Source organism: Accipiter gentilis, chromosome 12 (assembly GCF_929443795.1).
Source record: "Accipiter gentilis chromosome 12, bAccGen1.1, whole genome shotgun sequence".
Classification (NCBI taxonomy): domain Eukaryota; kingdom Metazoa; phylum Chordata; class Aves; order Accipitriformes; family Accipitridae; genus Astur; species Astur gentilis.
In genome coordinates, this window is record NC_064891.1 from 1,392,452 (window position 1) to 1,409,475 (window position 17,024).

The 17,024-nt window shown below is 45.0% G+C and overlaps 1 protein-coding gene across 1 annotated transcript in view; it reads right to left on the reverse strand.

Annotated features, from left to right (window-relative positions):
- Positions 1 to 11,260: 11,260 nt before the first annotated feature.
- FHDC1 (FH2 domain containing 1) overlaps positions 11,261 to 17,024 on the reverse strand; it is a 32,836-nt gene continuing 27,072 nt past the window's right edge. Inside the window, exon 11 of the mRNA XM_049814544.1 lies at positions 11,261 to 15,219. Within this exon, the coding sequence (XP_049670501.1) occupies positions 13,174 to 15,219 (2,046 nt within the window). The 3' untranslated portion in view covers positions 11,261 to 13,173. The remainder of the gene's footprint in view (positions 15,220 to 17,024) is intronic.

Consider the following 17,024-nt stretch of genomic DNA (forward strand, 5'->3'; position numbering starts at 1 on the left):
ACTCCTGTGCCCGGCAGGACCACGGCCTCGGCTTGGTCGCTGCCAACACGCAAACGCTCGGCGGCACAACGGGCAGCATAGAGGCTATAGGTGAAATTCAGGCATCGGTGAAGGACTAAGAGCAGGCTCCTTTGGCTGTATTATGGTGAATATTAGGGATGCACAAGCTGTGCTTCGCCTTTGGCTGCCTCCAGTCCCCCCCGGGAGTATCCCCTCCCCAAAGCATCCCCTCCCTGGCATGAGGCCACCGGAGCTCCTTTTCCCCTCCGTTGAGCAGGGCAACCGACCAACAGATCTCCTTGCTTCTTTGTCCATCCCCCTCACTATGTAGCTCTTCAAAAATAATTTTTGGCCATATTTGTGCATAAAGCAGGCCTGAGAGAGCTGCGGGATAATAAACAACTTGTTTCCTCTGCGCTCAGAACCTTTCCAAACGCTTTTGCTTTTCAGCCACTTCACTGGAGAACATCTCAAAACCCCGCTTCCATTTATAGCCATGACTCAAAGATTTTGGTTCCTTTGCCCACGTCCTTGTCTCTAAAGCTTTCAGAAAGGAAGGGCCACCTCGGGGAACCAGCTGCAGGCGCCGGACTTCCAGCTCCCATAGGAGTGAGAGAGGTGGAGAGCAGCAACCGCCCCGCGCCCCTTCCCATGCACGCACACTTTGATTTTTTAAAACCTGCTCAATAGGAAAATATCAGTATTTCCAAGATTACCCAACACGCCGCCCCGAAAGCTGTTGAGACACCTCTCTCAGAGAGCAAGCCTTGTGTCATTTGCTGCACTTGGGCAGTGCCACGCACACTGCGGTTATGACTCAAAAGAGCGAGGGCAGCGACGAAGGAAAGTTCTTTCAAAAGGCTCCAGATGCACCTCCAAGGAGCGGGCGCATTCAGAGTTCACCGAGCCTGAATTCAGAGTGAGCTGCCTGATGTCATCGCGATTGCAGCTCACTTCCTTAAAACCCTGCAAGCCAGAACAGAGCTGGTATTCACGGAGGCCGTGCAAATAGTGCCCTTGGTGCTCTGGCTCTGGCTTGGGCCATGCTCAGATGCACACTTGCACTAACAAAGTAGCTGCTCTGGAAACAGCAAAGAGCCTTTTATCTGATAGTTTCCATCTTACCTGCAAAATCATTAGAGAGCTTCCCAGGTCACACAGTGCATCTTGCAGGTGCAGAGGGATCCTTTGCCCCAGTTTAGCAGCCCATCCCTTTTACCAGGGAAGCAATCAGGCTGCTCCAAGATGGACAAATGTTAAAACCAGACTAGGAAGCTGAAGGGAAGGAGGAAAACATACCAGGCCAGTTCTCACAAGTACCTCAAATGTCGGGCTCGATACCTTTGGACAACTGTGTCGCTGAGGACCACGATGTTGATCCTCAGTTGAGATTTTCACGAGGCTTTTCCATGACGCACGCCAGCATCAGGCCTGGGGAAAGGAAAATTAAAGGACGTGAGCAGGGGTGGGCTTGGTGGTACGGTCTGATGGTCTACGGTGACAAGTCCCATCTGGGATCAGTTTCTTCAGTCCTATCAGCGCTTAGCCCAATGATTTCATTACATAACCCGTGCTGTTAAATATGGTTAGCCACCAACATACACCGAACAGAGTCAAGAGACGGAAAGCAGCTGACAAAACATTGCTTTGGGGATTGTCAGCACTATCCAATTAGCACCGACGCGTGGGAATGCCTTGCCCGGGAAGAGGGATGATGGCCATCACCCTCACAGCTCAAGGAGCGAGCACGTGCAGGAGTTGATCCCCGCCGACTGCTCCTCGCTGCAGCCCGCTGGCTTCCTGCAGCCCGGGCACACGCTTTGGAGCCAGCTAATACGGCACCCTGAAACCCCAGGGATCTCTGGGATGAAGTTACTTCCTCTTTCTCCTGAGGTCTGAGCTCTGGCTGCCAGCAGCAGAGGCAAGGAGCAGCTTTGAGCTGCTTCACTGTCACAGATGCAAATTCCAGCTTCATCAAATCCACTCCACCAGCCTTTCTTGACAAAACATGAGTTGATTTTTAATTTCTGTAAAATTCGCAGCCTTGTACAATTTCAAGGCAATAAAAAAACCCCTACCAATTTTCTGCACTGGGCTTGATTTTACAAGACCACATGTTTTAAATAAATAACTAGCACTTTCCATAGCGTTTCAAGATTTGTCTTAGGAGAAGGAACACAGGGTTATTATTTTTTATATTTGAAATCAGAAAAGATCACTTGAAGCCTGCTCAGAAATCAGCAACCTCTTTGAAATAATGACAAATCCAATGGAAATGGAAAACTGCCATGAACTAATTTTTTAGAAGAGGCAAACCCACTTGATTTCAGCTGAAGTTAAACCTGAGTAAATCCTTCAGCTGTGTTTGGCAAGTGAGTTTGAACCAGTATCACGGTAACTCAGCTCCATGGGCAGAACACAGTATGCAAAGATTACGTCATCGGACTTCATGTCGTGATCACCCAGGATAGGCAATACCACTTGGAGAACCATAAAAACAAATGAAAACAGGCAATGCAAAGAAATACTTAAAACCAAGTCCTTTGTGGACCTGGTGCCATATCATCCCTTCTTGCCTTACAGGTCTTGTTATGAAAGCCATCTCAAATTATTTGTATGTATCTTGCAGTCTCTTCCTTCCTTCCCTGCAAGAATCTTCTCCCTGTTTGGTCCCATAACACTGAATCACATGCCTGGTTAGGTCATCTGCAAGCTCTTCCCTGGGATGCCGTTTTCCCCGGCTCCAAGAACAGAGCTCCACGTGACTTTATCCTTACTCCCCTTAGCAGGCAATGAGATCATCCTTCTGGTGGCCCAGGAATTGCTGCAAGTCTTCTCAGGCTGCAGTGATTCACGGGGAAGGTGCCGGAGGTGGCTTTGGTGGAGCATGGCACCCGTGACTCACCGCCGCGCTGGATAAACACCCGCGCCGCAGCGAGCTGGCAGGGTGCCGGCACCAGCCGAGCTGCGGCTGCTGGAGCGGGGCTGGTCCCAAACAGCAACTTCAGAGTCCTTCCTCCCTCCACCCTCCTCCAGCTCCAAAGAGTACAACTCCTTCGGTTGTCATAGCACGGGGCTCCACAATAACATCAATAAAGAAAAATGACCCGGGATGAGGCCATCAGTTTTATAGTCCCCTCGAGGCACTGCTGCAAAGGTGTTGCACTCTTCCGAGAGATGTTTCACTTCTGTGGCATGGCAAACAGGAGTGATCAGGGAGCAGCATGGCTCATGCAGGCTTGAAAAAGGAAAAAGATTGGGGGAAAAAAAGGAAAAGAAATAAAAAAGAGCCCCCTCTTTCTAAAAGGCAACCTTAAAATAGAGAAAATGGTCAACACAGTCAAAAAATGGTCAATTGAGAAGCAGGTGGCATAGCCACCATTTAATCTGCAGAATAGCTCCAGTCAGCCTTAGTGTAAGGGGAGGAGGGAAAGAAACCCAGGAGAAGAGGGGACCAAGTTAGAGCTCCTTTTTTAAAGGATGTCAGGAAATGAATCATTAGATGTTATCACTGTCTCCTTAATTACAGAATGCTCAACACAGTCCCAAGACCGGAGGGAGAGAGGTTTACTAAAAAATGCATATTCCTAGCTTAAGAGGCAGCAGGACAAGGCCAAAGAGCTGCAGGCCAGCTGCAGAAGACAACAAAGGGGCAAGCTGATGGGGTTTATCACCATCCACATTGTCCCCATCAGGGAGAAAAGAACAGTGAGCACGACAGGTGGCCACATAGTGGACGCCTAGTTAAAAATAAACGTTTAAACACGGCCATCATGTAGTTCTGAAACAACTCCCTTTTGTTAGTCACGTTTTTAGTGTGACAGAGACTAAACCAGGGTTACCAAGAGTGGTTTTGGGAAACCACTGCAGCAAACACAGGTCCAACCTACCAGAGCTTCCACCCCGTGTCAAAATAAATGCTGCTGAACAGGTTTCTCAATAGTTCCTGTAGGTCTTTCCCAAGGCCAGCGGGCAGGCAGCAGCCTCCGGCCACATGTAGCCACGGGGGGACCAGCCAGAGGCCAAAAGCCAGTGCCTGTGAGCAGGAAAACTGCCCCCGATGACAAAAGCCACCATGCCCACTGAGAACAAGGTCCCCCCTGTCTCAGCCTGGCAGTGGGAGCACATTGGGACACCCTCTCCCACGTATTTCGGTACCCCATGCTGCCCCTGGAGTGCGGGCTGGCCCCAGAGCCACTGCAGGTGTTCACCGGGGGAAATCACAGCTCCTTTCCTGCAAAGGCTTAATCTGAGAAGCAGAAATCAGATAATAAGAGCTTGCCAGTTTGGCACACAGCATTGTAACAGATCCAGTTACCAGCAATTAGACACTCCACCCTGATTAATTTGTGCTAGAAATACTATGACAGTTTTGAACGGAGAGCCTGAGTATGTGTTCAAAGTATTTACCAAAGGTTGGGGTGACTTCTCTGTCATTTAAAATGTTGTATACTAAGGCTGGACATTTTATTCAGCGATATTTACTGTAGTTTAAATGAGACTTATTCAGAGAAGTATTCTTATTAAACAAGAGGTTAGACTCGATCGTACAATGGACCTCTGTGATTAGTCACGGACTCACTTTGCCAATTCATGCTGAATTTTTCAAGCTACACATTCTCACAAATCTCTGCTTTATAGTCTTTTAAAATACTGTTGGTTGCTTCTACAATTACAAAATATCTCCTGCTGTATTTCCACATGCCCTTCTCCCACGGGTCACTTGTGCCACATTTCACATTATTTCAGATACCGTCTTTGTGCAGGTTGGGGACACCACAGCCGCTGACCCCGGGGGTGCAGGGCTGTGCCTGGTGGCCTCACTCTTCTGCTCGCTGCGCAGATGAAGAGTGGCCGATGATTTCAGAGATATTTCTCCCAACAGTTTAAAGAGCTCCCCCTGCTAACACCCCACTCCCAGCCACTCATCCCTGCCTCTGTGCTGTATCTTCAGCTGGAAACTCATCTGTAAGTTGTCTTGCAGGGGTCTGGTTTTGGCTTGTTATTTTATTTAGTGGGTCCAAGTGCTCAGTGAGAATTGGTTACACTCCCATTGCAAGGTACACGTGGGAAGGGCAGCATTTAAGATTTGGCTTGAGCGTTCAGATTTTCCTTATAGCCATCTCCATGCTGCCTTACTCAATACGAGGTCCTTTAGAGCATGAGCTCTGCTCTGGGACCATCTCCACTTGGGTATGAACCAGCCTCATGTATTGCAGAGGCCACTAAAAGCACCGGCAGAAGCTGCCACGTGATCCAGCCCATGCTCCATCCAGTCAAGTTACAAGTCTCTGGTTACAGATTACATTGAATCCTTCAGAGCAACCCAGGCAGTGTTTTGCTGCCATGAAAAAATATTTGCTAGATTTCTAGGCTTACCAGTTAACTGCTGCTTTACATACTCAATATGAGCATTTGTGTTACTTAGGATGACCACAGTGGCTCTACTGCAAGTGTGGGGGTGCCAATTTCAGTAGTAAAGCCACATTGCAAGAAAAGACATGCAACAGAAGTATCACATTTTTCTGGAGACTTGCTGCTTAGCCGTATACGCATAAACAGACGTCCCATCCTGCAGGACACAAGCTAGTCATCAGGAATACTAACTGTAACTTACTATTTCATTTGGCCCTTAATTCCTTTAAGAAGAGGGTAAGCAAACATCCGTTAGGAAGGGTTAAGCTGTTGAACTCACAAGGGTCATTCCTTGGTTTCCCATGGATCAGTGATGGTGCTGCCAGCAGCCACCCACATTCATCTGTGCTCAGGCTAACAGTGCTGGACCGATTCACAGCCTGGCTACTGAACATATCTCACCTCTCCTCCTCACTCTTCATCCAAACTGCAAATGTCCACCCCTTCTCACAAGCCTCTGCAACTTTCAGTGGCTTTTTTTTCCTCTGATTTCTCTTAAGCCACGAACTTCTTTCTTTCTTGCACCCAGTAGGTTCCCTCCTGGTTTTGAGGTTTCCCTCAAATTTTTTTTCCTGTCTCCTGCCTTTACTTGTTTTACTGACTTCACATCACCACCAGCCACCTGAGGCAGACTAACATTAAAAACTGCAATATATTCCTTGGACTAGGTGGCAAACATTTTTTAAGCCATAGCCTACAGAAGACCAACGTTTTCCTTAGTGTTTTTCCATCTTCAGCACCCTTATTTCAATAGCAAAATCACATGCCTCCCTCTTATAACCACTTTGTGCTGAGAACAACACCCTATGGTCCTCAGCAAAGTGACCTACATGTGAAGTTAGTCTTTCCTGGAGCAGAAGGCTGGGCTGGGTGACCTCCAGAGATGCCTTCTCAGCTCAAACATTCAATGTCTTAGGCTAGAACCTCCTGGGAAGAAAGACCATCTTAAACAGGATTTAGTTCTTTTTAGAAAGCACATGTGTGAATACCAAGTACTCGCAGCAATAAACAGTGCATACCCTATATAAATACACCATGCATGCGTTCCAAGTGCTCTCCATTTTATGCAGTGATTAGTCACTTCCAGCTGAAGGAATATTGAGTGCATATTCTCCAAGATCCATCTTTGGGCTTCTGAGTGCTATCTCTTGTGGTAAAAACATCTTGGTCCTTTACCCTACGAGGGAAACCCAAATCTACTGGAGCCTTAACCCATACCATGAAAAGCTATGTGCTAATTTAAGAAACAATAATACAATTATTTTGCTCTGATGCACAGGGAAACAGGATGGAACTGACTGCACAAATCCATTTACTTGTGGTACCAAGATTATGGGCGGGGTTAGGAATCACTTCGCAAAACAGCTTTTTAAGCTGTCATCAACAGTCTCATTAGGGCTATTTAGACTCGAACCACAAAGCTAAATTACCCACACCTTTATTTGAACAGCCTTTCCTCACCCACCTCTGCAAAATCACCCCATGCACTCAGCTCCTCAGCTCCCTCTCCTGCCCCCCCCCCGCCCCCCCCCCCAGGCTCCTCAACGTAGGGCATGAGCTACGTTCATAAAGAAAAGATGCAAAGATGCACTTCTGCTCGGTAATAGCCTCCTCCAGCTACTTGCTCACAGTGATAAGGCAAAGCTGCAAAATATAGACATGTAAACCTTAAAAGTTTAGTCTATTTTGTTGCTCTATTCCCACATCTTACTGAAGCTGGCAGCGAAAAGTCTCAGCTTGCAGATTTTGCAGACAGACATTTGGGGAAAGACTCACATTGGCAGAAAGAAGAAAGCAAGCAACGGAGCAAAACGGCCACTGGAGTCAAGAAACAGAGAGAAAGCAGGATGAAGCAAATGGAAGAGTACAGAAAGCCTGCCATGTGAAAAGAAGATAAAAAAAGAGGGATGAGCTGTTAGCAGAGGTTGGAAAATTTAATAGAGGACGATGGAAAATTATAATAGAGGAAATAGGAGTGGGAGGAAGCGGTTGTGGGACATAAAGGGGCAAATACAGCTGTAAAAGGGTGGGGAAAAATCAAAACCACATTTACACCCATTTTTCATCCTAAAAAAGGAGATTAAAGATTTGCATAGGGAATACGTCTGAATCGGTTTAAAATGCTGCGTGAGAAACACCAGAAACCAAAACAAGAAGCTAGCAACGTGTCGTATTTTCAGCCCCAGAACTCAAGCGACTCCAGCAGTTCTCAGTCAAATCCTCCCTGCAATGAGTGATTCAGCGCAGTCAGGCACAGGGGAGTCCTGATTTGTCTGGGAGACTCTGTTTTTAAACCTGGACTTGCAAGAAACAGTAGACACTCAGGGAAGCAGGAGGATGCTAATGATAGAGAGAAAAGGACCCATATGGTTTTTGAAAACTTGTCTTCAGTTGTGCCTATCCATTTGTCGTCATCACATTTTCCCTTACGTGCATTCCTCTAATTTCCACAGGCAGCCCATTAGTTACTGGGCTTCAGTAATTCATAACACCTATTGTGCATCTATCCACCTTGGAAATACATTCAGTTCCTTCCCAGAACTTGTGCTAGCCCACCAGAAAGATGTAAAATCTTACTTTTCCGAAAAAAACAATCAAAAGTGCACATAGACAGTCAATTAATTTGTTTCTCTAACCCTACAGAAAAGGACAGTGAGGAGTAAGCACCAGGGAAACGATGTAGCTGTGGGTGGTGGGTTTGCACCCGTCAGCCCTGCTTTACTGCTCTCTGTTGAAGGTAGCTTTTTTACTTTTAATGATGATGAAATAGGAGAGTAATGGGAAATAAAATTCATTGTAAACAATTACTTAGAAGTAGAATCAAGTATTTTGTAGCCAGCTCAGTTTGGGTGCCTGAATGAACATGGTCTGTGTTAGGGATTGCAGAGGATTTATATTTCAGAGTAAAGAGGAAACAGACACTTGGATGTGCTCTAGAGCTAAACAGAGCTCTTGCTTTTATGCCTATTTTGGCACTGGACCACGGCAGCCACTGAAAATATCTGGTGCCCCGGTGCAGCAGAGTCAGTTGAAGCTACCATCTCTATTTATCAATGTCCTATTGTTTTTAAAAAAAAAAAAAAAAAAAAAGTAGGTAGAGTTCATATCTTTCCTCCACTTGACCCAAGAGGAAGCATCAAAGTATTTTGCCTTTTTTTTTTCTCTCCTCTTCCCAATAAATAAGGATGGAGTAGGATAAAAAAGGAGCTATTGTTCAGACCTGATCAAAAGCAGAAGAGACACATCTCTGTTCAAAGGGAGTCTGTCCAGAGCCTCTGCTTCATATGGGGTGAATGGTCTCGGAAATGCATGTAACTCTCTCCCCTACATGCAGACACGGCCACCCTTGCTGACCATTTGCTCAGCCACTGCAAACATCACACTGAACACCACCACTAAAGTCAACACGCTAATGTCCTCTCCATGCTCCCCAGCAGTTCAGTGCTAAAAGGAAGGACATCAGCAGCTGGAGGTTAATGAGGATTTTTCTTTCTTTTTTTTAAATCGGAGCAAGTTGCTAGCTGAGGCAGTGCGTATCCTGCAGCCCCAGCCTTCAGCCTGAAAAGACACAGAAACCAACTATATGGCAAGAAACAACCGCTGGCTGTAAACAATTTTCTCTAAGTGCAAGTAATTGATGCTGGTGATGGTGATCACACATTGGGAAGAGAAACACGCTTTCTTGCAACAAGAACCTTCACGTGTCCTTTGCCTCAGTGTCACTTTCTTTTACAGTTGCAAAGATATTTGGTCGGCCGCCAGCTTTAACACCATGCAAGATTTCCAGAATGCATCTTTCAGCCAGGAGAATAAGAGAGATTTTTTAATATTGGCTTACAAGTAATAGCAAAGTAATGTATTTCTGGCTATTTAGATAGTGACGTGGCTAAAACAAACTCCTTTGTTTTCAGCAGCTGTTAACAATACCTGTAGGGAGCTGTTCCCAAGGCAGTTATCTCTGGACCTGGCGGCAGTAGGATGTAAACAGCATGTATCAAGTTAATGGAAAACACCAAGCGGCCAAATCTGAAAGGAGCTGTGTTTAGCTGGGCCTCTCTCACAGGGATTACGTTCTCACACGTAGCAGCAGCAGCAATGACTTTTGGAGGGCAGGTCTTCCTGGGGACGGACAGCTGGGGCTCTGCTGCAGTGCTGCCGAAGCAGCGTGGCCCTGGCGGCACGCATGGAGCTGGAGGCAGCGAGCCTGGCTGAGGGTATGCAATTACAGCCGCGGTATGCGAGCCCGGGGTCAGTGCCGAGCTAATGTGCCATACGCCTCCAGCCTGGAGCTGGCTCGGGTCTGGTTAGGTCGGAGCCAATGTGTGGCTGTCTGCATCCGTCCACGCAGACATACCCTAAGATTAGAAAGATAGCGCTGGGTTATTTTGAACGACATAGTCCGGGCTTGTACACTGTGGGAGGTGTGATGGGAACTCTGTCTTTCTTGATAATTTAATGAGCTGTTGTAATGAGGGATGCACTGAGCCCCTCATTTGTATGCAGTTCCCACATGAGATGCGAATATTAAATTCCTCTAAGTATGAATCAGCACCTCATACTCCCACAGCTCTTTCGCCTATCTCTCAATCTCCACCAGCTCCGCAGCTCCAGATCCCCCCATGGTCCCCTGGGCTCCCCCACTTCACTGCCACCTCGACAGCCACCAAAGGAGAGAGATGCACCTCTGGTCACAGTCAAAAGCATCGGCCATGCGGCAGAACAAAGCTAGAGAAAAGGTGTCGGTTCCTTCTTGAAAACCGACTGCAACCCGGCTAGCCCCGTGGCCTGTTAGCGTTTGGGAAAATTGCATGACATGGGAAATTAAACCTACAGGGCATCGCTGTCTCTGACAGCTGGTAGTTTAAATAATGAATTGGTAATTATAAACCCTTTTGAAATAAAAATGAAGTTTAAAAAAACATAAACTTTTGAGACACACCTTTTGATGGTGAAGGGCTTTCCCACGTAGATTCCACCAGCGGCCATCACTCAGCACTGGCAAACAGCAGGTGCTTGCCACTCCGTACGGGGAGAGACACACTCACCAAACGAGAAAAGTCAGGGGCTAAACAAGTTTGCAAATAGCAACAATTCCAGTCCAAAAATCATTTCCATAGCAGAGGAAGGAAGTGCTCCCTGAGGACAAGGAGGCTGGCTGGCTTTCGCTTTTTTTCTGCTGAATAGATGTTCTTTTGTATGCAGTAAAGAAGGAAAAATAAAGGGAGAATGGGACAAAATGTAAAAATCCAGAATTGCAGTGTAAAAGTTACCACCTGCTCCTGCAAAACAGGCTATTCTTTATTTCCAAAGTCCTGGGAGTTGTAAACCAGGATTTCTCAACAAAGTGTGCTAAGCTAAATGGCATGAAGATAGCGACAGATCCAGACTTGTTAGTGCCATGAACATTTGTCTTGGCCACAACATACAATGTGTACACAAAGTGCTGCATCTACCATCTAATGCCTTCCATGTTATACCCAAACCTGTGCAGAAAGTCCCGCCTCAGAAATGTTCAGAAACTGAAGTTAAATTGCATGTCGTAGTATAAAAACAAACCTAGCACTTTAAAGGCCAGGATTTCTGCTCTTAAGGCCTTCCTTTTAGGACTCTCCCAGAGTCACCTACACCCAGACTCCAGTTGTTTGAGATCTCCAGGACCAAAGCCAAGAGCGTAACAGGAAGGAGAAAGTACAAACCTCATACCCAGTAAATGGGAACTTTATTAAACTACCGAGTTACTCCGAAATGTATAAATGTTCCATTAAATACATTCAGTTTTCTTTTACACAGATTTATAGAAATTTATTTACATATTCCAAACACATTTAAATTATTTTTCAAGCTTGCTACCAATAAAATTTTTTTGTTTTGTTTTTGTTTTTTTAAAAAAGGAAAAAAAGTCCATCATCTGCTCTTGCAGATGTGCATACACACACAGATACAAATAAGAAGGGAGATGCTTTTGTATCTAACCCACAAAGGAGGCAGTATCCAAAAAGCTTATAGGGTTTCAAGCAAAAATTTGCCCTTGCCAAAAAGCGGGCTATATAAATTCTCCCTGTGGGACAGACTCAAACAAGAGGCCCTGTGCAATACTTTATGGTGTTTGGGTATGATGTCTGCATCAAGATTTGCTGGTACGTGGGAAGAGCTAAAGGTCCCTTGCCAAATTCAAAACACAAAGCTAGCTGTCCCTGATACTAGCCTATGAGAAGCATGTGAGCAATTAAATGGCTCACTCTCATTGAATTACGCTCTCCCAGCACTAAGTGATAGAGCAAACAGAACTACCACTAGTAAGTCAATGCCACTTGTCCGAAGAGATTTTCCTTTTATTTTTTATTTTATTTTTAAATGAGGCTTCATTCATAAGTGAATAAAAAGGCAACTCTTCAAATAAGATGCTTAGGAGAACAGCGATCAGTTTCCCTACCTACATACATTTCTCTTGGGAAGATGCACAGCATGCTGAATGAGTTTTCCCTCATTCTCTGTACCTTAGTCTGACAGGAGTTAAAATTTGTATCTGCAGGAAAAAAGTGGTGGTTTTATTTTGTAAAAAGCTTATCAAATACTAGTTTAATTCATTCTTTAGAGTCTTTAAACATTAAAAACCACATCTGAAGCAACCAAGGAAGACTACAAAAACATTGTCATGCGTAAGCTCTGTGTTTCATGCTAAATATTCATGTTGACAAGGAGAGGGAGAGGAGGAGGCGGTGGCAGTGGCAGGGAAACTAATGGCTCAATCAGAGCCATTGCAACATTCAAGTAATTTGGTAGTAGATAAACCAGTGGAAACATGGAATGGTAAGAAAGTGCTCGGCACTACACTGCAGTCTTCAAGAGTTGAACTGCAAACATCCTTGATATGTATCATAAATATATGGCACTTCTGTATGACCAAAAGCTGGCAAGTTTGCTTGTGACCAGAACGAGTCAGGAGTAGTCATCATCCGAATGGTTACTGATGGCCCTTCCAACAGGCACAGCCTCCAGCCGCACTACTCAATGCAGCACCAGCCACGTCTACTTGTGCATGCAAGACAATGCTGCTGCATTCTTGGAGAATAAGCCTCCTGCCCAGCAGAAAGCCTTCTCCAGACACACATACACATTCATAACACATGCTATCAATTCTTCAGTGAGGTTAAAGACAGTCAGAAACAGCAAATGTCTTGTTTTACTATTTTTTGGCCAGCAGGTCCCAGTCTGTCCAATTGCCAGCAATGGACTTCACAACAGGCAAAAAGAGTTCCTGAATCCAAGGAAATGAAAGCAACAGAAAGCACAATCACCTAAGTTTGTTTTCAGTACTGTTCCACAGGATTCACTTTGACATTGAATAAGGAACCAAACAGCACAAAGGCTTGAGTCTTAGCAATAATCTTACGTACACAAAAACTGGCCTTTATCCATGTTTTCTGTCACAAAGCGTTTCATCTTGTAGTTTAACTTCTTAAAACTTTTTGGCTTTTTGTGACCTTCTGTATCACAAATACGCAAAGATTTGCTGTTATGCTCGCATTCCATCACAGTAGATTCAAATACATTCAAATTTGTAAAAAAGGACTTAGACCAGAAAACAACTACTTGCCCTTTTCCAACAGTGTGCCGTACTTTAATGAGCGTATGATGTTGCTTATCGGCAACGTTACTGTTTTAAGGAATTTCACAACACAGACATCCATGAAACCATCTGGTTCATCCAGTGCATGAACAAGTGTTCACATTCCAAGATTCAAAAAAACCTTTCCCTTATTTCAGTAATGGCTTCAGTATTTTACCAATTGTGGTCCGGTTTGCATCTTTCAGTTTGAGAGAGGCCTTTTCCACTGTTCCCTGCTCCTTTGGCACAGACTCTATTTTAGCGCTGACAGCTTCTCCCTGCAGGATGCTTCTTCCAACCACTCTGGCACTACTTGCTCTCTTTAAGGTACTCACACTGTTCTCCTTTGGACTCGGATCATCAGAGGTCGCTGCTGGCTTCGCTTTAGGCAGCCTCTGGGACACAGACCTTGTGATGGTTGGAGGTTTGGACGAGCTGGATAGATCCACTTTTGCACGCTTAGAAGAAGAAGCCACTGTATTCCTTGCAAAGTTTGGGACAGTGGATGGTGTTTTGGGAACAATGACTGTGGTAACCTTGGTGTCATCTGTAGGGGTCTGGGCTTTTACACTGGAGCGACACATCTTCGTTTCATCTATCTTTGATTTTATGTTACTTCTAACAGGTTTAGAGCTTGGCTTCTTGAGAGAGACTCTGTCCCTCTCAAAATGAGCACTGCTTGAGGTGACAGTGCCCCTTTGTAACTTTGGCTCTTCTACCGACATGCTATGCCTGTAAGGACTTCTTGGCAGTGTGTCTGTTGTACCTCGGACAGAGCTGCGACGAGACAGCCGACTTTCCACTGTACTAGTTTCACGAAGTGCCGGCTTGGCTTCCAGCTTTTTCACGCTGCTCGGTGCTCTGTTTGACCGAGAAATAGGCACCACTTTCCTCATACTTTCGTTCTCAGAGGCATTCAATGTTCTTACAGGTCTGGAAGGAGCTGTGTGGCTAGGGCGAGTGCCACTGGATTTTGAGGAGCTTGGAGATCTATCTTTTAGAGAGTTTCTCTTTGGTCCTGCTAGGTCTTTATTTTTTATGGGCTTTTCTTTAGGAAGGGTGTGCTTGCTATTGGCATCATCCTTATCATTTGCAGAAGCGTGAAGAGACATATCCTTGGCAGAAGCAGAATTCAGGTTTGAGAAGAATGTTCTAGCCCTGTATTGAGCATCATTCCCAGAAGAGCGTGCTTTGCCAGCTTCACTTCTTATTTCATTACCTGCTGACTTAAAATCATTTCCCTCTTCAGAGTCTAGTGTCAAAGAACAATCAGTTGTGGTATCTGACACGTAGAACATCGGCCCATCTTCCCTACTTCCTGAAACACTTGTATCCATAGACATGGGGCTGCTGCTGCTGGGCTCTGAAGCTTCACTCTTGCAAACCACTGCCTTAGCCTTATGGTCGTGGGCCTCTCTGGAACTTCTGCAAGCTGGAGGCAAGTCGTCATCGGCAGTGCTAAGAGAATGAAAGCTTAGATCATCTAAAGTCTCCAAGTCTGTTCCACCAGCATCCTCTAAATATATGAAAGGTGTATCCTCTGCAGGTTTGGCTCCATGAATATCAAACTTACGTAATCCTTTAACAAGTTCACGCTCCTCAATTGCAAGGGCCAGAGCATTTATATCTGTGGAGTCCTCGCAGGACACATTGGAAGCGTGCATGTTGTAGTCGGTGCTTCTCTGTGAGTAACGGGCACCAGGACTGGTTGAGCCACTGAAGTGACTGGGCTGAGCTGGAGGCACCTGCAGTAGGCCACCACTTTTCACTTTGGTTTCAGACTGTTGGTCTAAGTGCAAGGTATTTAAGTTGAGATCTCTTGTTTCTTTGGATTCAGTCCAGGCTACGTTTGGTCTTGCTTGTCGGGTGTTTGCACGGGGAAGGCTGTTAAACTTGTTTGGATCCTCATCTTTGGAGATTTCCAGGAAACTCTGCAACTCTCTGTCTGCAGTAATCCCCAAAGAAAGACGAGAGCGTCTAGAATTGGGGTTTCTGTACGAAGGGCTTTGAGGTCTCTGCTGCAAGAAGGGAAGAAATTCTTCAAGTCCTTTTTTGGCCAACATCTCCACATCATTTTCACTGCTGCTCCGCCCAAAGCTCCCAAGCTCTCCAGATGCCCAGGATCGCCGCTTCTCCTCCAGCTCTTTTCGCCTTTGCAGACTATGAAGTTCCTGGATCTCTCGTTCCCTATTTTCCTGATGAGGAAAAGCATAAATACATGTCTCAGAGGACAATGCTCTATGCATGAGAACAAGTCACGCTCCTTTATCCTTCCCTTTATTTCTTCCCCTCGAAGTTAGCTCCTACTGCTATCACCCTCCCCCTACCCCCAATACATACACACATGAAATCACCATGGCAACCACAGCCTGCAACCATTAACTGTATGGAGAGCAGTTCCCTGCATAACTAATGTGGCGACAGATCAGTCAGGTCAGCATAAGAAAAAAAATGCAGAAGTCCCTGCAGATACCAAGAATGTGACTTATCAAACACAAGTAGATGTCAAGTCCAGCCAAAGAGTTCCTGCTGCAAGATGGAGAGCTTCAAGTCCCCACTAAGTTGAAAGCCAGCAGTTTTACCAGGTGAGCAAACCTCTACCTGATCACTACATTCATATTTTAACACAAACTTGTCTGCCAAGCACACCGCCAATGTGTTCCTTCCATCCTCCCTTATCACAATTGCAACTGCTCCTCAGCAAGTGCAGTTTCTACAGGGTGCTACTTACCTCTCACTTTAACATTAATGATTAGAAATTTTGTGAAAAGACATTACTTAATTGCATATGAAAGCAAATGGAAAAGTTTACACAATGCCTCACAATCATTAGACATCAACTGACACCACTCAAGGACCATTAATCAATGCCTCCTTCCAGTTTCAGATCTACTATTCACTGTTGGCTTTGAAAACTGGCAACTATTGCACAGAAGTTGCCCAGGGCAGTCTGGAGATTTTGGCAGCTAGGCTCAGGGGTTTTGGTTCAGGAAGCCATAAGAGAGGTAGTCTGTGTTTGAAAGACAACACAGTAACAACACCTTTTTACAAAAATCATTAGCAGATTACTGCGAATATCAACGTTTTAACTGTCACCTCTAGGCTTCATATTTAATCTAGCTGAACCTTTGATTGAACTTCCCAGGTTATTTTCTGAAATGAAGACCTTGGTTTCTACAGCCAGTACAGCTATAGCAAAAGAAAGAAGGGGGAGGCTAGTCTTGACAGAGGATTCAAAAATTACACAATTTTCCAGCACTGTTAAATCTGTTCTGAGCAATGACATACTATTTAAAAAAAACACCCCTATATTTGTCTGAAGCACTGTCTAGTTTGATCTTCCCATTGTTGTGACAACAGAAGAGCTGCACAACTAGAAAAAGTCACCTGAAAGCTTTCAGTAAACAAAAGCCTAATGCTTGAATTTCTTTTTGATGAACAGCTTAATCTACACCTCTTGAAGTGGATTTGAGACGACACTGGGCTCTGAAAGGTAAGATGTATTAGAGACCTAAAAACCTGAACAGCTAAGAAAGGAAAAAGAAAAAAACTTGCATTTCAGGAAAAATGTCTGTGGCAGGGAGCTTTCTTTCACAGGTATGGAATTACAGAATGAATTCTTGCCAAATGCTAAAGCTCAACTTTAAATATCCCATTGTAAAGAGAAATGGTTAAAAATAGTTGTAGATATCATTATCCTATTCCGTATTAGACACAGAACATTTTAACCCCACCCAAAACATGCTTCAGGAGATTTTATTCAAATGAAAAATCTATTTTAAGCACACAGAGGCATGTTAAAGAATTGCAAAAAATGTTTAAATGTTTGAAGTATGTGCACATGGCCACTGTGGTATAAGCCATCTTTTTAGACTGCTGACTGTGCTGTCCACACATCACATTCATTTGTCAGAACTGCAATCTTTATTCTGAATTGTTCTATTAATTTTGTAGGGACAGAGGTTAATCGCCACAACATACTTAGTGAGCAAATCTCAAA